Source organism: Haliotis rubra, unplaced genomic scaffold (genome assembly GCF_003918875.1).
Source record: "Haliotis rubra isolate DU_JTF1 unplaced genomic scaffold, ASM391887v1 Scf17, whole genome shotgun sequence".
Taxonomy (NCBI): domain Eukaryota; kingdom Metazoa; phylum Mollusca; class Gastropoda; order Lepetellida; family Haliotidae; genus Haliotis; species Haliotis rubra.
In genome coordinates this window covers 322,098-345,680 of record NW_025765669.1, presented here as the reverse complement: position 1 = coordinate 345,680, position 23,583 = coordinate 322,098, and the positions used below count along the sequence as shown (strand labels likewise).

The 23,583-nt window shown below is 39.1% G+C and overlaps 1 protein-coding gene and 1 long non-coding RNA gene across 4 annotated transcripts in view; both read right to left on the bottom strand.

Moving 5' to 3' along the window:
* Positions 1–240: 240 nt before the first annotated feature.
* Positions 241–2,199, bottom strand: LOC124272445. Of its 3 annotated transcripts, XR_006897333.1 has the most exons (4): positions 1,596–2,199; positions 1,461–1,529; positions 1,007–1,174; positions 241–902 (listed from the first exon to the last, which is right to left on the bottom strand). It is a non-coding gene; the product is annotated as an uncharacterized LOC124272445 (long non-coding RNA). The 3 variants fall into 3 exon arrangements; XR_006897331.1 differs by having other exon boundaries at positions 241–1,174; XR_006897332.1 differs by lacking the exon at positions 1,461–1,529 and having other exon boundaries at positions 241–1,174; positions 1,642–2,199.
* A 280-nt stretch (positions 2,200–2,479) lies between these two features.
* The window catches only part of LOC124272395 (ADAM 17-like protease), a 32,524-nt gene continuing 11,420 nt past the window's right edge, over positions 2,480–23,583 (bottom strand). Inside the window, 17 exon segments of the mRNA XM_046707562.1 lie at positions 2,480–3,667; positions 4,926–4,973; positions 5,728–5,816; positions 6,125–6,206; positions 10,232–10,347; positions 12,896–12,969; positions 14,183–14,245; positions 14,717–14,818; positions 15,910–16,036; positions 16,851–16,887; positions 16,889–16,921; positions 17,867–17,985; positions 18,626–18,631; positions 20,954–21,064; positions 22,372–22,399; positions 22,401–22,511; positions 22,963–23,058. Of these exon segments, the coding sequence (XP_046563518.1) occupies positions 3,536–3,667; positions 4,926–4,973; positions 5,728–5,816; positions 6,125–6,206; positions 10,232–10,347; positions 12,896–12,969; positions 14,183–14,245; positions 14,717–14,818; positions 15,910–16,036; positions 16,851–16,887; positions 16,889–16,921; positions 17,867–17,985; positions 18,626–18,631; positions 20,954–21,064; positions 22,372–22,399; positions 22,401–22,511; positions 22,963–23,058 (1,374 nt within the window). The 3' untranslated portion in view covers positions 2,480–3,535.

Below are 23,583 nucleotides of genomic sequence, written 5' to 3'. Positions count from 1 at the left end.
AATAAAGCCCTTGCATAACAAAGTATTGAAACTGGAACCTTGCAAGTAGTACAGTACTGGTTGCCTCATTATAGCATCCCTCGTATACATAATTACCCTGCTATACTGCTGAACCCACAATGCATCAGAACTCAGATATTCTCGAACCAGGCTTAAATATAATATTTTGTACAACCTATATACATATATATTCAACATTCATGCAAGACTTATATCCTATATTAAACCTATGATTTTAACATAAAATCTATGCTACACAAATTTGATCCCTGCTGTGTGTTGAACAGATTTATGCTGTGTTGATCATGTCTTTATTCCATATATTGCATCAATGCTCTAATATACACAGCATCTTGACTGAATATTGGAATAATGGCCCATCATCTATGCTATAACAATACTGCATCACTCCTGTATCAAATACTGCATCTGGACCAAACACTGCATGAATGCATTACTATGTTCATGCGATTCAATACTAGATCTTTGCTGTCTCAAATACTCTACTTATGCTGTAAAATATACTGTTGTATCTATGCTATATCAAATACTTCATCTGTGTTATATGGATACTGCATCTGTTATATCATATACTGCCTCTGTTATATGGATACTGCATCTATGTTATATCAGATACTGCATCTATGTTATATCAGATAGATCTGTTATATGGATACTGCATCTGTTATATCATACTGCCTGTTATATGGATACTGCATCTATGTTATATCATATACTGCATCTATCTTATATTAGATACTGCGTCTGTTATATCAGATAGATCTGTTATATGGATACTGCATGTTATATCATACTGCATCTGTTATATGGATACTGCATCTGTTATATCATACTGCATCTGTTATATGGATACTGCATCTATCTTATATCAGATACTGCATCTATGTTATATCAGATAAATCTGTTATATGGATACTGCATCTATGTTAGATCATACTGCCTCTGTTATATGGATACTGCATCTATGTTATATCATATACTGCACCTATCTTATATCAGATACTGCATCTATGTTATATCAGATAAATCTGTTATATGGATACTGCATCTGTTATATGGATACTGCATCTGTTATATCATATACCGCCTCTGTTATATTGATACTGCATCTGTTATATCAGATAGTGCATCTATGTTATATCATATACTGCCTCTGTTATATGGATACCACACCTATGTTATATCAGATACTGCATCTATGTTATATTAGATACTGCATCTGTTATATCAGATAGATCTATGTTATATCGGATACTGCACCTATGTTATATCAGATACTGCACTTATGTTATATCAGATACTGCACTTACATTATATCGGATACTGCACTTGTTATATTGGATACTGCACCTATGTTATATCAGATAGATCTATGTTATATCAGATAATGCACTTATATTATATCAGATACTGCACTTATGTTATATCGGATACTGCACCTATGTTATATCAGATACTGCACTTATGTTATATCAGATACAGCATCCATGTTATATTAGATACTGCATCTATGTTATATCAGATAGATCTATGTTATATTGGATACTGCACCTATGTTATATTGGATACTGCACCTATATTATATCAGATACTGCACTTATGTTATATCAGATACTGCACTTATGTTATATCAGATAGATCTATGTTATATAAGATACTGCACCTATGTTATATCGGATACTGCACCTATGTTATATCGGATACTGCACTTATGTTATATCAGATACTGCACCTATGTTATATCAGATACTGCACCTATGTTATATCAGATACTGCACTTATGTTATATTGGATACTGCACCTATGTTATATCAGATACTGCACTTATGTTATATCGGATACTGCACCTATGTTATATCGGATACTGCACCTATGTTATATCATATACAGCATCCATTCCAGATAAAAAAAATACATCAGTTACATTTTTTAAATCCTGCACCTAAGCTATAGCAAACACTGTATCTACATCAAGTTTTTTAACTCTCCACCTATGCCATATCTCTGCACCTATACCATATCTCTGCACCTATGCTATATCAATACTACATTTATGCTCTATCTATGCTGTACCTATATTATGGCCACTTAACATTTCACATGGAAATCATATTGCATAGATCAATGGCTACAGAACAACTCCAGGCTTTTACATATAGCTAAGACAATTTCTATCATCAGAGACCCGTGAAGATCCGGGGTAGAATAGGTCTTCAGCAACCCATGTGCTTGCCATAAAAAGGCGACTATCTTGTCGTAAGAGGCGACTAACGGGATCGGGTGGTCAGTTTCGCTGACTTGGTTGACACATGTCATCGGTTCCCAATTGCGCAGATCGATGCTCATGCTGTTGATCACTGGATTGTCTGGTCCAGACTCGATTATTTACAGACCGCCGCCATATAGCTGGAATATTGCTGAGTGCGGCTTAAAACTAAACTCACTCACTCACTCTATCATCAGAACAACGTTTTATAAATAAGCTGTATTTTCATTTGTGCTAAAAGTAAAGTTTTCATTTTTTCTCTCCTGCTTCACTTCGAATATCCAATTTAACCAGTGCATAGAGTAAAAAAGCACTCTCTTAGGGGATTGGGGGACGTTTTTCCCCAAACACCCTAATAGGTACGCTTAAATAACAACAATAATAATATATCTTGATTTCTATTCTCAAAATTTAATAAATAGATTTTTTTATATTTAAATACAAATAAGAAACAATTGAGGAAGATAAATTTCTACATGTTTTGATTGTAGTACATGTATTTTAATAATTTAATACTGATAGCAAAAAGTATTTTTTTTAACCTTGTATTTACTTCTGGTTTGTAAATGAGAAGCCCACTGTTTTTGATTTCACGATTTTTGTTCACATTTCTATATTTCAATCTTTGTACCAAGTTGGGAGATTATCTGTGAAAGTTCTTATTGTCTTGACAAATATCAGTAACAATAACGTTGAGTGAGAATGAAAATTACAGTTATCACAAAGAAATAACTTGTGATGATGAAGTGAATATTTCAGCAACATCACTGTGCGTCAGCTACTGGTCCCAACAGCCCAAAGTGATGCAGCTGACTGATGTCTACCACTTTGGTGAAACCAACTAACCAGGTACACAGCTGATGAAGGATAATGAAGATCAATATGGGATTTAGTCCCATGATCAGCAGATTCTGACAAGGTAAAGGGACACCACTCTGTCAAGCAAGTTTCAACATGTGAGAGACCAGTGGGCAATGCTTACCCAGCTTTATGATGTGTCCACAAGAATGTTGACATTTAGCCCAACATAGACTCACAGTTCAGATGTCAAATCTACATCAAATCTGTGCAGTCAGACCTCTTGCAAGTGTTTGTCAAACATGGAGCTATCAGTGCATTATCTGTGAATGTTTCACACATGCACAACCAACCATTGCACAAACAACATGTGAAGGACATATGCCCACTCTTTTTTCTTTGATTAATGTAAGCTATGCTGCATTCAGTGATCAAACTCTGGATTCCTTCTCAATGGACTGGACTGATCCTGTGGATTGGGACAAGGCCCTCCTTGGTGGCATCGGTCGGGCCTAGGCGCCGGATTGTTGACACATGTATGTTTCTCTCCAAGACTTCATCATGGGATATAAGGTAGCGACTCTGCCGAGAAAAACATCATTATAAGCCTTTATCTTCACCTGGTGTAAACAAGATGATAAGTCAGCTCTTATGGTCAGTGTATAACTTTACTGGTGTTCATGACAAATCACTACTGTATTTATAATAAATATCTCTACATCATTTTCATGTCATTTCTCAAAAAGTCTCTACATGGTATTCATTATATATCTCTATGTGGTGTTCGTGACATAACTACATGGTATTGATAACATATCTCTAGTGGTATTGATGACATATATCTAGTGGTATTGACATATCTCTAGTGGTATTGATGACATATATCTACTGGTATTCTTGACAGCTCTGCTGGTATTCTTGACATAGCACTACTGTTATTCATGACATATCTCTACTGGTATTCTTTCATTTTTCTATGTGGTATTCATGACATATCTCTCTTGTATTCATGACATATCTCTCCTGTTATTCATGACATATCTCTCCTGTTATTCACGACATATCTCTCCTGGTATTCATGACATATCTCTTCTGTTATTCACGACATATCTCTCCTGGTATTCACGACATCTCTCTCCTTGTATGCATGACATATCTCTCTTGTTATTCATGACATATCTCTCCTGGTATTCACGACATCTCTCTCCTTGTATGCATGACATATCTCTCTTGTTATTCATGACATATCTCTCCTGTTATTCATGACATATCTCTCTTGTATTCATGACATATCTCTTCTGGTATTCACGACATATCTCTCCTGTTATTCATGACATATCTCTACTGGTATTCATGACATATCTCTCCTGGTATTCATGACATATCTCTCCTGGTATTCATGACATATCTCTCCTGGTATTCACGACATATCTCTCCTGTTATTCACGACATATCTCTCTTGTATTCATGACATATCTCTCCTGGTATTCATGACATATCTCTCCTGGTATTCATGACATATCTCTCCTGGTATTCACGACATATCTCTCCTGTTATTCACGACATATCTCTCCTGTTATTCACGACATATCTCTCCTGGAATTCACGACATATCTCTCCTGTTATTCACGACATATCTCTACTGGTCATTTTTCTATATGGTATTAATGTCACATCTTGACATAATATCCATGACACATCTATGTGTACCTAAGTCACCTCTCATGACTAACAATGGGGTTCTGGAGACAAACCCTAACCCCAGTCCCCTGGCTGTACATCAGTTCATCAGGTATACTGGGTAGTTGCATTTCTACTAAAGGCGGCAACATCCACTTACCACTTTCCAATCTCGCAAATCTTTATCCTCTCTTTCCTGTCTCTTGTCCTGAAATACAAATTTGAATCTGTATCATCTTGAAGAGAACTGAATAAATCAACATATGAGATACTGGAGCAAGGCCCCCTTTTAAGAAGTGCTCATTGCAACTCTTTTGAAAATCGTAGGATTTGGAAAGAATGATAAAAGCCAAATACAGGATTTCTGGAACTCATGTAAATATAGATTTTGTATTTGCAGAAATTATTCTAACATGCATATTCACTCAGAAATGTTTGAATGATTTTTAGCTGGCAAGTTCATGCTTCATCCCTATAATACTGATTGAGTGAGTGAATTTAGTTCTAGCAATATTCCAGCAATATCATGGTGGGGGGCACAAGAAATGGGCTTCACAACTTGGCCCCATGTGGGGAATCAAACCTGGGTTTTTGGCATTATGAGTGAAAGCATTAACCACTAGGCCACCTCACCACCTATCTCTAATATTGATGTTGGCATCATTAAGAAATCAGTAATTAAAGAGATGAAACAAGGGTAATTTGGGTTTGAAAGAATGAGTGAGTGAGTGAGTGAGTTTAGTTTTGTCCCACTGTCAGCAATATTCCAGCGATATCACGGCGGGGGACACCAGGAATAGGCTCCACACATTGTACCCATGTGGGAATTGAACCTAGCACTTCGGTATGAGGAATGAATGCTTTATCCACTAGGCTACCCCACCTCCCCAGTCGGAAAGAAGACAGCTAATGTGCAGGATGACTCTCATGTGTGTAGAGCATCTGTTTGATTGTGAACTTACTATACAGCTGAATACCCAGCTTGCTGGTACCCAGATGATCAAGGACAACACGATGACCGTCCCCACTATGTTGCTTCTCATGATTTCCACTGGAACAAAGAAAAATACATACTGAGAATTTTCTGGACTCACAATGATGAAAATTATACAATAGGTGAGTCATTGAAACAAAATGTATGTAAAATTGAATGGATTTTACTATTCTGATCTCTTGTGATGAAGTTTTGTTTGAAACAAGGAAATTACTAAACATGATTGATATGGGGCTTCAGAATTTGCATGATGTTATGGAGCATCAAAGTTTTGATGCCGAGCTGAGCTGAGCTGGGGGTGTGAGTTCCATCTGGGATTAGAAGTGTAATTTCAAATAAATACACATTCCAGATATTCAACTTACCAAATTTACTAGGAGTGAGTTTCTCTATAAAATCAAAGAACCTGTAGATAAGCTCAGTTGTGGTCTTGATGCAAGATCCTTCCTGAAAACAGATGGCACCAAGTTTAAATAGTACCAAGTTGTTGGATATTGGCTATGAATCCAAATGGAAATGTTTGTGCTATGCTTCCTCCCCCAAAATGGAAAATGTAGCTGTATTTGGTAAAAAAAAATTCCAGGTACACTCTCCAAAGATATTGAGAATGAATTTTGGCTTGATTGTATTTCTGCTTTTGACAAGTTTGCACATAAGATTCAACCATGTTCATTTGATGAATTATCACAGAACCAATCTATTATAACAAGCACTTAAAAATTGGTAAAGAAGTTATTTTCTGTTCTGCTTGGTTTGAGAGAGGTGTTAGTCAAATTTGTGATTTTATTAATTTAGACAGAACATATCGCACTCTCGAGGAATTTTATGGCTAGTAAAAGTTATCAAACTAAGTTAACTCATTAAGGCAGAGAGACATATATGGGGCAAAATAATCAGCTCATCACAGCAAGTGACGTGTTTATGAGGTAGGTAATTAGCAGTTTCTCACAGCGAGAGCCACATATATTCGTCAACAGAATATAGGCTTGTACATCGTTAGGCAAATGAACACATGTCGGAGAGAAAGGGGATTATGATGTTTTTACAGAGGTAAGTGTCTGGTACTCTTCATTGGAAATGGATACTAAAATACTTCGTATGCACATTGATTGAATTAGATGTAATGGTTTAGAGGTTACTGAAGATTATATTTTCTTCAACTTCCTAATAAATAGGAAACAATATACGAAATTTCAAGGACATACAAAGAATTCAAACACAATAGACTAGTTTGAATTTACTTTTTAGGTATTATTACGTTGTCATGTTACATATAATGAAACATAATGTATAAACACAAATAATTATACATCCAAGCTCGAATAGATTAGGCATAATTTAACTTACTAATTGGAAGCTTACTCAATTGTAAATAGTTATTTTCCATAATCTAAAGTTGATAATGTTACCTAATCGAATATAAAACTGCAAGTTTATACACTATAATAATTCAGTATACTGTCATTTCGTGAATTCTGTAATACGTGTACTTTAGTTTGGATATTCATTCGTATCAAGGTGAAGATTATATTCACATGTACAGCAAACCATTATGTTTTATGTACTAGTTGTGTGAGTAAAATGTATATGAAAATAAATACTATCTCTACTCAATGGTTGGATTTCAATCGCTTTGTTTTACTTATCGAAAAACACTAAAATGTGGTCTATCTACTCCTATTTGTCTTATTTGTATATTTCATACATCGTTACCAGTGTGTATGTTTACAAGACGCAAACTGTTACATGATAGCTTGAGTTGATAAAGCCGAAACCCAGTATATCGACTGGTCAACGTTATAGCCAATAATCAATGTCTATCCAAGCTGTTGAGTGACCAAACGTGCTCTTCGGGAATTTCTCCCACGCCCCATCACCTGTCCTTTCCTCTGTGACAGGTATCTCATGATACGATTGGTCACAGATAACATATGACCAGCCACTATATTGAACAGTTGAGATACCGAACGTTCTATTCAGGAAATTTGATGACGCCCTATCACGTGACCCTTTGTTTTATGTCTATGCAAGGAATATGTAGTATACATTTTATATATGTATGTTTGTATGGTCACGTATCTTTTCTGCATTAAATCTAGATGAAACAAAGTGCCAAGCTATGAATGTGCTCTATGTTAGTCACAGACTAGTGTAATGGTACTTTCATTAGAATAATTTGTATACACTAGAAATGTATCGGCAAAAACGCTATTTTCATCGAAGATTATAAAGTATGTAAGTAAATTCTTCTTTACAGTATGTCATTGTCATATATGTTTTGTAAATTTAAACCTCACACACTGATATGAGAGAAAGGATTTATTTATGTGCGTCTCATCTCTTACATACAAAGAATACATGCATATTGTGACAAAATATAAATGTACAAGCCGCCAATGGTCTACAAGAGAAACTTGCAATCAAATTACATAAAACTTTGCAATACACGATATGTATTCACACCTGCTTTCCTTCAACATATATTTTTATGACACAATTAAACAATCAGGACTTGTTTGTACGACTAGACAGTTTCCTGTCATCCCCGAAACATGCCAGGGAAATCAGGTGTGATTAGCACTAATTAGTCTCGGCACAGTGAGTAGACAATCAGCGAGGGGTTCCAGGTGTTGAGTAGTGAGGTGGCTCTCGGGCTTAATGAGTTTCTTTTGAGCAGTTAGATGGTAATACAGTTAATCAAAAACTGATGTCTGTTGAGAGGGGAGCCAAGTATTATTATTATGTTTTGATTGCATCTGATGTTAACTTAAGATTTAAGAATGAGTGGGAGGATTGTATGCTTGCTGAACTTGAATGTGAAAACATATTTTTAAAACCTTTAAAGACTACAAGGGATACTAAACTTCAATGGTTTCAGTTCAGGATTATACATTGTATTTCATCAACTAATTCATTTTTATTTAAGATCCAATTAGCTGAAAGCAACTTATGTACCTTTTGTCAATGTGAGGTTGAAACAATTCCCCACTTGTTTTGGTATTGTGAACATGTGCAAGCTTTTTGGAAATGTTTTCTAGAATTATTGAATGATAAATGTCAACATGTTCACAACATGAAATTGGACCTGCAACTTACTGTGTTTGGAATGAGAACAAATGTATATACTGATGATGTGTTTGATTTAATATTGTTGTTAGCTAAATTCTTCATATATAAATGTAAAGTATTAAAAACTACTCTTAGTTTTAAACATTTTAGATTTCATTTACAAGATAGGTATTTTATTGAAAAAAATATATCAGTAAAAGTGAACAGGATAAGTTATATAAAAAGTGGATGTTATATCATGATTTTGCAAATTTTAAATGACTTTCTGAATTCTTTCTTCTTGTTCCCTAATGAAAAAATATATAGGCTGAATGAACTTGAACTTAAACTTTCTGTAAATATTTGAAGCTTGTAAGTGTGATTGGTGAGTGAATGTGTTGTGGTGTCTGGTGTTGTTGTTTTGTGCTTTGTTAGAAACAAATCCTGTTTTTCCTGTTATCAATGAAGTTTTCTTGCAAATGACCTTAGAGTCCCCTGGCTCTATTGCCTCTTCTGTAACTGGGGAAGCAGGAAATAAAAATTATCAATTAAAAAAAAAGTTTAAATAGCACCACAGTGTTTGCCATGATGCAGAAAACCTGCATATTTGACGCACAAATTATCTCAAATACTCAGTGAATTTAGAAGCTTGCATCAATGTTGACGCAATGCTACTGGGCCCATAGTTCAGATAATCTTAACTTCTAAAACTAAATGTTTGCCAGTTAACTGCTCAGTGCTGATTAAATACCTGACCTGCCTTACCTTGTTTTTTTGTTGTTATTAAACAATCACAGTTGATGTCTTGATGAAAGTTCCAAACTGAAGTTGACTCCCAAACATGTGCATAACTCCCTCTCATACACCAGGGAGTCATGATGACTCCTAAATTTGTATGCCTAAGGCAAACACTGGCCCCACTGTAACAAGTAATCATATCAGCGACTAAAACCAGCTACAATCCTACCGGACACAATCCTCCATTCCCACTCCATCAACCATCACACGCTATCCTCCATCCCCTACAATCGACATTATTATTATAGGATATTTATATAGCGCACATATCCACGCACTAGTGCATGCTCAAGGCGCTGGTATTTTTTGCCTCGATCATTGGATGTCAATCTCAACGGCACATCGCATTATCAATCTCATCTCCCTAGGGGGGTATACAACTCTTGCAGCCACTAGGCGCACCGAGTTATTGTGGCTTTCTCATCCTAACGAGGTACCCATTCACAGCTGGTTGGACTGGGACACATAGTCACAGTACTTTGTCCATGTTCACTGCACGTTGCTGTACCCGCAACTAGGTGTTTGCACGTATTCATGTGGCCACCATCTGGTCAAATACCAACGGATTCGTGGGTTCTTTTAAGTGCACAGGGTTGTGTACTGTACATCCAAACGAGCTGACCCACCTTTGAGCAGTAACCCTGGTAACAAGGCCTGCCTTCTTCCAGGAACCCACCCTTGGGTTTACACTCGGTTTGGTCGCTGCCTCTTTGTCTACAACACCTGGCACATGCATTCTTTTCTGTAGAGAGAAATCAAAATCCTCATCTTAGTACTGAACAACCACTAGGTATCAACATCATAGAGATATATTGAAATACACAATGACATTTTAAACAGTGGTCAAATGTAACATATGTTATATTTGGGATTACACTTTCTCAGTAAAGTACAGATACTAGTACCTTTTGGGGGTTGAGTCCCACCCAGGATTTGAACCCACACCCTCAGAGTCAGGCACCTAATCGCCAGCACACAAAGTCAGACACCTAGACCGCTTCAGCCACCACGGCTTCCACAAAAATGGAAGTCGGACAACCGGTAGTCTAGACTGCGGACTTAGTGTACCCCTCTGATAAGTGTTAATTGGCACGGCTCCCACAGCCGAAAGCTATGAAATACACTATGCCATTTTAGAAAGTGGCCAAATGTAACATATGTTATATTTGGGATTACACTTTCTCAATAAAGTACAGATTTGGGATTACACTTTCTCAGTAAAGTACAGAACTTTTTGGGGGTTGAGTCCCATCCAGGATTCGAACCCACACCCTCAGAGTCAGGCACCTAATCACCAGTACACAAAGTCAGTTGTCCGACTTCCATTTTTGTGGAAGCCGCGGTGGCTGAGTGGTCTAGGCGTCTGACTTTGTGTGCTGGCGATTAGGTGCCTGACTCTGAGGGTGTGGGTTGAATCCCGGATGGGACTCAACCCCCCAAAAAGTTCTAGAATCTGTACTGTACCAAGTATCTTGTGTTTACTGCATGGGTGAGTGAGTGAGTTTAGTTTTACGCCACACTCAGCAATATTCCAGCTATATGGCGGCGGTCTGTAAATAATCGAGTCTGGACCAGACAATCCAGTGATCAACAGCATAAGTATCGATCTGCGCCATTGGGAACCATTGACATGTTTCAACCAAGTCAGCGAGCCTGACCACCCGATCCCGTTAGTCACCTCTTACGACAAGCATAGTCGCCTTTTGTGGCAAGCATGGGTTGCTGAAGACCTATTCTACCCCGGATCTTCATGGGCCTCAGGGGGTTCGAACCCCCCCTTTTGAAAATGACTAAAGACCCCATTGAAGGCAAATTTTTGCCCTTTGAAAATTTCTGGATCCGCCTAGGATCAACCAATTTCATGGAGTCTTGACTACCTGAGAATGTTCAGAAATCTAAGGGTCAGTTAACTCTCAAGGGGAGGTAATGCATGAATACATGTAGATTTGAGCAGTAATACTTATGTGTCAGTATGTGAAAATTAACTTTCGGCCCAATGATAAAGGTCAAGGTTAAACCGCAGGAACATGGCAAGAAAATCTTGACATTGCTTGAACATACTAATCAGTGTGTTGCGATTTGATTTTTTATAAATGCAACAGAAAACATATAAGTACATTTTTATTGTCATTAGGAACAAGTTGCTGTACTGGACCGCTTATTCTCTGAGGATGAGGTCCCTTGTTTTGGTTCCATACCTACCAAACTACCAAAAGACTCTCTGAGTGATACTCACTCACAGGAGCAAATAAGTCAGTTGTGCTCTCTACTGAATGAGTTTGACGATGTCTTCATGGTCCCCACATATCATTATTCAGTGTCAAGCCTTACAATACCACTCAAAATAAGTTGAGGAACAACTGATTCTTCCATTTTAAGGTTTTGTTTGTTTGCTCACTTAACAATATTCCAGTTACAGAACCGTAACCTAGATACATGGATAACCTTGATTCGTGGATTGCAATAATTATCATGCTAGCTCGGAATTAAGTCTCGACTGACGTCACGAAGCGGTACTTTTGAATGGCTGATGATTTCAAATGGCTTTGGTAAACAAACGTTTTATTCACAAGGGGAATATTAGGCATTTTCAATTTGCTGAATCAATAAATAAGATAATCAGTGCCTATACAAAATGAAATCTTGTATTTAAAATATGAACTTCGCCGCACTTCCCTTATATCCACGAATCAAGGTTACGTGAGTGTATATTAAGGTGGGCTGTGAACGATCAAGGCTGAACCAGAAAATCAATGGTTTGAAATTATCATCAACATCTGTTTGTCAAAGTCAGCAAGTTTCTATTATTGGACACCAATCTGTAAATAATCTGAGTCTGGACCAGACAGTGATCAACATCATGAGCATCGATCTACGCAACTGGGATTTGATGACATGTGTCAACCCAGTCAGTGAGCCTCATCATGCGACTCAGTTGGGTGCCTCTTAAAATGAGCATAGGTTGCAGAAGATCAGTTCTAACAGAATCTGCAACAATTCTTTGAGATATGATGACATACAATTCACCATTTTGGGAATGAGAGTTATGTATATAAGTCAGAAGCATTGTGACGTCACGGCCAGAGTTAACAGTTACTGTTCAGTTTTATCTGATGATGGGGCCAGAACAAGCCCTGAAATGTTGTACTCGAGAATAAAAAGAAGATGTAACCCAGTAAAAATCTCTATGTTCATAAATTTATCATCTTCTAAAATGCAAATCAAGCATGTATATAAGTAGTTTGGGGCTGAGGGTTATGTATATGAGTAGATAGATGAATATCTCTTACTGTCCGCACAGATGCACGGCTCCATATCCATGACTTCACAGAAAGACTTGCAGACTCCATCGTAGCATGTCCCACTGCAAAAGGTGTATTGATCACATGTGCATGAACAAGCAAACCTGAACAAACCAGTCGTAACCAATAGATCATGTCATTATCAGATACTTTAAGAGACACCTGGCCCCCGATTCACAAAGCTCTCGTAAGCCTAAGATCTCGTAACTTTTCTCGTAGCATTCGTACCACTTATGTTACATTCGTACCTCTTATGTTACAGTATAGGAGGTACGAATGCCAGGAGAAAAGTAACAGGACCATAGGCTTACAAGAGCTTTGTGAAACGGGCCCTTGGACCCGGTGGTGTCAACCTTTGTGGATGGCGTCAGAAAACCTTCATTAAATAATACATCATTATACAGAGTTGGACCAAAGCTTTAATGATGTTGTATTTTCATTCAAGACTCAAAGACTAAAGGAAAGTCGTAGGACATGAATTGAGGCTACTTAAAAAAACAACTCTAATTCCATGAAACAATGTTTGGACGTTCAGGATCCTAGAAGGAAGATGGTGATTATTCATAGAAACTGAACCTAATAGAAACTCAGCCACTTAAATCCATAAGCAATGGAAAAGATCAGCCAAGCTTATTGATGTAAGAAGACATGCAACTTAAATGCTATCACCCGAGATATGAATTACAGCCTGAATCTGGGGTACTAAAAATATCATTTGGGTTTAATGTAGCCATCACTTATAAAGGTTTGATACAACCGGGTCCTGTAAATCAGAAATATACTGGACAAAAATAGTTGGGGATATATGCAAACTTTGAAATTATGAATAATGATCTATTTATTCATTGTTACACTGATAAAATATCAGTCATAAAAATACCAATATCCCTAACCTATTTTGTGCAGTATATTAATATGCAAGTGTGTAAGTCATATACACATTCCTGTTTGTTACAGTTAACCCTTCCACATAATTGCATGATCGTTCAGTCAATAAACTAACAAACTTTAAATTCCTTCAGATCCAGCTTCTTTTGTTAGTAGTGAGTGAGTTTAGTTTTACGCCGCTTTTAGCAATATTCCAGCAATATCACGGCGGGGGACACCAGAAATGGGCTTCACACACTGTACCATGGTCTTCGGTGTGACAAGCGAACACTTTAACAAGCGAACACTTTAACCACTAGGCTTGCCCAACACCTATTTTGTTAGCAAAATCAATCACTGATTATGTTTGGGGATTAATCCCCAAATATAACCTTAAACTATACCTACCCATCTATACACTTTGTATCATTCACTTTAGGCTCTGCCATTGGACAGTCAAAACTAGATCCACTGGGACAGCATTAAGGAAAAACATATATTTCTGATCACAAGAAATGTTATCAATTGCTAAATATTTCAGCGATGTCAATTTTTTTATTTTATACTTATTTATTTCTAAGAAAGAACTGCACCTTAATACCGCAACCACAAGTCTCTATTGTATCATACATGAAGTGCCACTGAGGTTGGTGTTATTGTTCGTCTCTCCACCATTTTATGCAACATTTATTTTCCCATGAAGCCTCTCTACCTATAATAAGTACTAGTATTCAGACCCTCAAAAAGGATAGATTTATAACTTTTATTTTGTAAAAAATATCAAAGTATCATGAATGTGTGTTCAGTTTTGACAAAACCCCTCTTTTGCTATTTGCTAACATGTAAAATTACATGCTGTGATATATAGGACATTTGTAACATAATTTTTGGGAGACTAAGCATAAAATTGTCGGTTTCTGGGGTGATGGTTGCCAAGGATACTTGCACTTGGTGGACTGTAGACAGCTGTTGGGGGAGGAGCTTCGGCACTGGTAGTCCACGCTGGCCATCTGGCAGTCCTCACAGCACTCATAGTTCATTGGGCTGAAACAGAGACAAGGTCAAGGTCATACCTTTCTCACTGGCCAGAATCACAGACCAGGATTGGTTCAAAACTCACCGTAAGAGGTGACTAATGAGATTGGGTGGTCAGATTGTATCGCCAATTGCGTAGATCAGTACTCATGCTGTTGATCACTGGGCTATCTGGTCCAGACGCGATTGTGTACTGACCGCTGTCATAAAGCTGGAATATTGCTGAGTGCGGCGTTAAACAGCAAACCAACCAAACATGAAAACTCACTCACTGGAGTGAAGCACATATCAGAGGTGAGGTGAAATTGGGCTTTACGTCGTGCTTGAGAATATTTCGCTCATATGACGACGTGCATGCGGGTGTATGTGTATGTGCGGCTGCTTGTACTAGCCCAGACTTAAGCTGGTTTTATAGTGCTAGCCCACTGAGATACCATGCCGCAGTGAAGCATGAATACCCCACTCAGACTCAGTATACTGACTCCGAGCCGACCAGTCCTTGTTGTACCCATTAATGCCAAGCGCCAGGCAGGGACCAACAAGTACCATATTTTAACATCTTTTGGTATGACGCGGTCGGGGATCGAACCCGCGACCTTCCGCTCTCCGGGCGGACGCTCTAACCACTACACCACAGAGGCGGTGCACATATCGGACCAGAAGCCCGATCCGCTAAATGTTTGTAGCTCTATGCTATGCTTAAGACTATGATAAAATATAGATTTACGATAGGTCGTAACATTCCGAACACCAGGTTCATAACTCTCTTCCTTTCTGCACTACATTCATATATCTGTACTATGTGTATCTACCTGTACTAGTGAGTGAGTGAGTGAGTGAGTGAGTGATGTGATGATGTGATGCGATGTGATGCGATGTGATGTGATGTGATGCGATGTGACGATGGGTGGGATGTGATGACGGTGGATGTGATGGGATGAGTGAGTATCGCTTTTACGCTACTTTTAGCAATATTCCAGTAATATCACGCCAGGGGACACCAACATTGTGAGGAATCGAACAAGGGTCTTTGGCGTGATGCAAACGCCTTAACCACTAGGCTACCCTACCGCCCCTCTACCTGCACTAAGTTTATCTACCTGCAAATGGCTCCTGACTTGAACCGACATTTGCTGGTGCAGCAGTCGTCGCCGTCAGGTCCAGCGTCACAGTTCTCCAGGTTGTCCACGATGCCGTTCCCACAGTACGGCACATTGTCCTTCCTCTCTGTCAACACGAGAAGTCAGGGATCACGTCAAGTGACATCCAGCTGTAACAGACTTGCCATTGGCTGATAGTGAGGGAAGAATTTCACTGATTCTTTCATTTACATTAACTGTCTGTAGCACAATTTTCTCTACTTCAATATAACAGTATAGATGTGCAGAGATATGACAGTTCCTGCATGTGGGACCATATTCATAAATAACTCTGGGAACTGCTAATTCCAGCAATATCACGGAGGGGGAAACCAGAAATGGGCTTCACATATTACACCCATGCTGGGAATCGAACCCAGGTCTTTGGCATGATGAGTGAACACTTAAACCACTAGGCTACCCCACCGCCCTGTATATCACATCTTGTACCCCTGTGGGAAATACAGCCAAACACTATTGTGAACAGGGGATATACAGATATATAGTGCTATGGATATACAACTCCTTTATGACAATATATGTGGTAACACTGTTGTCAAGCAAATAACTCCAATAGAACTATACCACTTGTTCATCACACCAGCTTCTAAATGCCACGCAAAGAAGAAACACTGTTGTGACACATCTGAGGGGAGTGATGTCAATACTTTAGGTTATCCGAGGTTTTACCCAAGAGCAAACTGATGAATAAATATGGAATACGCAGCAACAAAGCTTTCACTTTGAGACAACCATAAAGTTGACACATAAAAGTTCAACACATTTGACTGCATAGTATCGAATGTTGGTGTGACGAGCCAATTATAGGCCAATGAGCTGCTTTTCTACGTATAAGTGCACCGTGTCAGAGCAAGACGGCAAGGACAGTTCAGTGAACTTACCTACAAAACACTTGTAAGCTTTAGATCTCAGCACATCCGGACACATAACGCATGCTGCAGGGGGAGAACACCTGGGCAGAATACAGCTCATCAATCAGTCTGGACTAACACTACTTTCTTATTCACTACCTGTAACTACTCACTACTATAGGTTAGTGCACACTTGTGTCTAATGGTTGAACTGGTTCAAGTCTGGAACGCAGAGGGTCTGAGTGCTCCACCATATTTAAAGCATGGTTGTTTGTTTAATGACGCACTCAGCAATATTCCAGCTGTATGGTGGCGGGCTGAGAAGAATTGAGACAACAGACAATCCAGTGATCAACATCATGAGCATCAATCTACGCAATTGGGATACGATGATGTGTGTCAATCAAGTCAGCGAGCGTGACCACCTGATCCCGTTAGTTGTTTCATACGACAAGCATGGGTTACTGAAGGTCAATTCTAACCAGGATCTTCATGGGTCTTCAAAGCATGGCCAGCATTTACAGATCCTTAGCATGTCATTAATAACCATACATTAAGATATTCAAGAACTTCATGCTTAATTGTGAGAACAGTGTGCAAGCCAGCCTACCATTAAGCATGTGAAATGAGTTCCCTTTCAATGTCTGAATACCAGCTTAGGCTGCATATTCCCCTGGGAGCTGAGAGTTTTGTTTCAGCGCACTGACACAATGATCCAAGTATCTTGTGTTTATTGCATGGGTGAGTGAGTTTAGTTTTACGCCGCACTGAGCAATATTCCAGTGATATGGCAGCGGTCTGTAAATAATCGAGTCTGGACCAGACAATCCAGTGATCAACAGCATGAACATCGATCTATGCAAATGGGAACCGATGACATGTGTCAACCAAGTCAGCAAGCCTGACCACCCGATCCCGTTAGTCGCCTCTTACGACAAGCATGGGTTTACAGAAGATCAGTTCCAATCTGGATCTTCAGGGGTAGTTTATTGCATGGAATCAGCTCAACATGATGAACATGTCAAGACAAAGATGGAACTTCTTACATAGTTGTTCTCCTCCCATCCGCTGACGGCGTAGGGATACATGATGTAGCGTCCCTTGTTGAAGGAGTCAGGGGCACACTCGTCTGTATCAACGTCATGCTCACTGCCCCAGTTATGACCTGAAACAAAATGAAGCTACACAACAAAATCCTTACAATAAACTTACATAAAAATCCTTACCATATATACTTACATACACATCCTTACCATATATATTAACATAAAAATGCTTACCTTATATCCTTTAAAAAAACATGCTTGTTGTACATGTATACAGGCGTTTCCAACACAATTCTTACCATATATACTTACAGACACATCCTTACCAAATATACTTACAGACACATCCTTACCATATATACTTACAGACACATCCTTACCATATATACTTACATACACATCCTTACCATATATACTTACAGACACATCAGGATCACATATACCTTCAAAAATAGTTACCTATTTTGCATGTTTTGCAAATGGTACATAATTTCCCGAGTTGTGGCTGCTTGTACTAGCCCAGACTGAAGCTGGTTTTATAGTGCTAGCCCACTGAGATACCATGCCGCAGTGAAGCATGAATACCCCACTCAGACACATTATATTGACTCCAAGTCGACCAGTCCTTGTTGTACCCATTAATGCCGAAAGCCAGGCAGGGACCAACAAGTACCATATTTTAACGTCTTTTGGTAGATAGTGAGAGAGTAGAGTCACATCACAGATGTATTCCAGCAGTATCATAGCAGGGAAAAGAACCCAATTCTGTGGTGTGCTGCTTGAACACTCCATCCACAAAGCCACTCTCAACCACCCCTAACCTAATGAGCATGTCAGCTGAATCAGTGGCTCGTTATTTGTTTCCTTGAACGACATGATTAGTACTATAACAGTATCTGTATTGAATACATTTTTATAATCTTTTGTTCAGGTTATTTTTTGTCAACAGAATACTCTTTTGATCAGACTGTAAAAAGAATACTTACCGAATTCTGTTGATGATCCAGGAATAATGAAAAGACAAAATAAATATTCATAAATTATATATATTATGGCATGTCTGCAAGAGGCATTTAGAAGCTATGGTATAAATGAAAGCATGAATGACATATGGATAGGTTGCTTGAAGAAGATTGGATCTGTACTGTCCATGAAGTTAACCAGTGATCAACCAATGAGATCATCAATGTTTTTATTTCATATGAAGTATGTGGTAAAGAGTATACCATAGGCACAAAAAAATGGATGTTAATGTGTATGTACACTGAGCAATAAACAGATACCCACCTTCAGCAACACACAGGTAGCCAATATGAGCTGTAACCAGCATAGATTTTAGTGTGTGGCATAGACATTTACCTACCCTGAGCTGTAGACAGGTACCTACCATGAGCTGTAGAGAGGTACCTACAATGAGCTGTATACAGGTACCTACTATGAGCTGTACACAGGTCCCTACTATGAGCTGTACACAGGTACCTACCATGAGCTGTAGAGAGGTACCTACCATGAGCTGTACACAGGTACCTACTATGAGATGTAGAGAGGTACCTACCATGAGCTGTAGAGAGGTACCTACTATGAGCTGTAGAGAGGTACCTACCATGAGCTGTACACAGGCACCTACTATGAGCTGTACACAGGCACCTATAGACTAAGGCTTAGTCTGTGAATATATATAATTTTGATAGTAACAAACAAGCCCATTTATATTGAAAAGGAGCCCTAAGGAGACCAGAGATTCAGAACCTGAGGAAATCTAGACTTGCTTTATTTAGGACTTTAGCACTGCAGAGAGGGCTTGGCAGTAGGGAAATTAATGTGGTTCAGGGACTGTGAGACAGACTAAGGCATCTACTATGAGCTGTAGAGAGGTACCTACTATGAGCTGTACACAGGCACCTACAATGAGCTGTACACAGGCACCTACTATGAGCTGTAGAGAGGTACCTACCATGAGCTGTAGAGAGGTACCTACTATGAGCTTTACACAGGTACCTACTATAAGCTGTACACAGGCACCTACTATGAGCTGTAGAGACGTACCTACAATGAGCTGTACACAGGTACCTACTATGAGCTGTACACAGGTACCTACCATGAGCTGTAGAGAGGTACCTACCATGAGCTGTACACAGGTACCTACTATGAGCTGTAGAGAGGTACCTACCATGAGCTGTACACAGGTACCTACTATGAGCTGTAGAGAGGTACCTACCATGAGCTGTACACAGGTACCTACTATGAGCTGTACACAGGTACCTACCATGAGCTGTACACAGGTACCTACCATGAGCTGTAGAGAGGTACCTACCATGAGCTGTACACAGGTACCTACTATGAGCTGTAGAGAGGTACCTACCATGAGCTGTACACAGGTACCTACCATGAGCTGTACACAGGTACCTACTATGAGCTGTAGAGAGGTACCTACCATGAGCTGTACACAGGTACCTACTATGAGCTGTAGAGAGGCTGTACCATGAGCTGTACACAGGTACCCTACTATGAGCTGTAGAGAGGTACCTACTATGAGCTGTAGAGAGGTACCTACACAGGCTACCACAGGTACCTATGAGCTGTAGAGAGGTACCTACTATGAGCTGTAGAGAGGTACCTACTATGAGCTGTACAGAGGGTATGAGCTGTACACTACTACAATGAGCTGTAGACAGGTACCTAGCTATGAGCTACCTACTATGAGCTGTAGAGAGGTACCTACTATGAGCTGTACACAGGCACCTACTATGAGGCTGTGAGCTGACAGGCACCTACTATGAGCTGTACACAGGCACCTACTATGAGCTGTACACAGGCACCTACTATGAGCTGTACACAGGTACCTACTATGAGCTGTAGAGAGGTACCTACTATGAGCTGTACACAGGCACCTACTATGAGCTGTACACAGGCACCTACCATGAGCTGTAGAGAGGTACCTACTATGAGCTGTAGAGAGGTACCTACTATGAGCTGGACACAGGCACCTACTATGAGCTGTACACAGGCACCTACTCTGAGCTGTAGACAGATACCTATCATGAGCTGTACACAGGTACCTACCATGAGCTGTAGACAGGTACCTACCATGAGCTGTAACCAGCATGGACTCCTGGGTGAGTTGCCTGATGCCTGCTGTGTTTAGGGAGCTGCTCCAACCTGTGTTGAGGTAGCGCTTCTTGCCCCGCCTTGTATAAGCTGAATGTAAATCCATATATGTCAGTGGTGTAATGCAGTGTGCAAAATAGCCACTGGCCTGCTAGCCCGTGGCTAGTAAAAATCTAGTCAGGCCAGTAAATCTCTACAGTCACTGGCCCGACTGTCTAATGAATTTTCACGGGTTCAATTTTTAAATACATCATTCTCTCCCACTTGTTAAGTTATAATACACTTTTAAATTATGCAAGATTATGGCCTGATAAATGATGGTATTTTACCTTTCTGTAATATTTTGCTTAGTTTCTACATTCAAATTTCGGCTAGTGAATTATTTTGTGGCCTAGTAACTTTCAGGCATAGATAGCCCGACTGGCTTGCAAAATTTGGAAACTATTTCTTACACTGGTGTAATGAGATACAGAAGTGTACCATGATACAAGGTCATGAGAGTATTTGACAGTGACACTGATTGTAAACAGATCCAGGTTTCTACATGTTTCAGAATAACGGGCAATCTCAAAATTAGGTTGGTTTGTCAGGGAGTCTATTCTCTGTTTTATACAAGTCATAATATGTAAAGTAAGCAGTTTTGTCAATTGATTACAAAAGGAAACATCAGTTGTGTATGAACAAAAGCCTGTGTAGATTTGAACTTTAACCACTGAGATAATAATAAAACTTCATGTAATTTTTGTTACCTAGTATTCAAGTTCTCCAAAAAAGTATTGCAATACCTACTGTTTCTAAAGCGTATTGTAATATACCGGTAATACCATTCAACCCTAATGACAAGTTATATTGATGTCAAAACATGTGAAACATTAACAGACTGAACAAGACTGACTGACTGAGTTTAGTTTTACGCCGCTTTTAGCAATATTCCAGCAACATCACGGCAGGGGACACCAGAAATGGGCTTCACACATTGTGCCGATGTGGGGATTCGAAAACCTGGGTCTTCGGCTTGATGAGCCAACGCTTTAACCATTAGGCTACCTCACCGTCCCCTGAACAAGAACCAGTTTCTACAGACTCTCTAGTATTTTTCGGTTGGCACAATCTTCATAGTTCCCCCAAGCTTATAGTGAGTAAGTGAGTATGGTGTTACCCTGCTTTTATCAATATCCCAACAAGATCATGGCAGGGGACAACAAAAATGGGCTTCACACATGACCATGTGGGGAATCGAACCTGGGTCTGCAGCGTAGCAAGTGAACGCTCTAACCACTAGGTTACCCCATGGGCCAGAAAACATAGCATACAACATGAGACATTTTTATGGCAATCATTTTCCTGAAATGGCGCCAAGTGCTGGAGATACGAGGCCAATATGAGACATCACTTACGTTGGGAACATATCCCCCCTACAGTGCCGAAGTCGCGGTGACGCTATGTACGCCAGGCCCAGGACGCCGCCACTGAAAGTCTGGTACGTGAACAGATGAGCTAGGCAGAATCGGCCAAAGAAGACATGGCTGCTGAACTCCTAAACGAATAATGGAACAATAACTAAATTACTACATGGAACATCACTCTGACATTTGTGGTGAGAACATATTGTTACCGGTAGGTCTTCATGGCAATTTTTCAAAAAAGGCAGGAGCAACATTTTTTAACATTTTTTTTATAGAAATAAAATGCTTTAGGCAACTGTCACTGAAATGATTCACATAAAGCAGAAACGTTTTTCATCATCCACTCTTTGAAACAAAATCTTGTGCTATTATATTTTTCTGAAAAGTTTTTATTAATTCTAATTTAGTCAAAACGGTAATCATTTGGAAACCAAGATATTGGCCCCTACAAAACTGCTAAGAACTTTCATTGTTAATCTTAGATCCTGATTCAAAATTGTTCGCACTTCATAAAGTCGAAGAACAAGAACATGTTAAAATGGATATATATATATGTGATTACTACAAAGATGACAGCCTTACATTCAGCAGTTCGCGCGTGTCCCATGGGTTGGCGTTCTTCATGTTGTAATGCTGCTCGCCCTTAGCAACAGATGTAGGTCTGTTGTGGATACGCATCTGTGAACAACGAACAACGATCCGCTTAGAAGTCAAACTTAAAGTCTGACTCTACAATTGGAAGTATTGCTAGCCACAACCTACTCTGTCACACAGACCCTGAAACAAATATACCCAATGCAGCCCATGCATGTCTAGAATATGTGGTATGTTTCACAGTTTCTGAAAATAAAGAAACCCTCGGGATCCTTTTTTAAATATTTTATGTGTAAAATATGTTTATTTCAGAGACTAGATGTTAAAATTAGCCACTACCCAGAGATAACATGTACTGCTATGATACTATAAGCACACATCAAGATATAATGTATGGAACATTCACTATGCCACACATCCATTCGTAAATATCATGAGAATGGACCTATATTTCATAAGTTTCCAGGGATTTATCTGGGCCTGCTCTTAGGTCGACACCTGGCCCAAAGTCGGGATCAAATGACCAAAATAATTAAGTTTAAAATCAATATTTCCTATTCATGTTTAATGATTTTGAACAATATCTCAATTTGTCCATATATGCCAGCC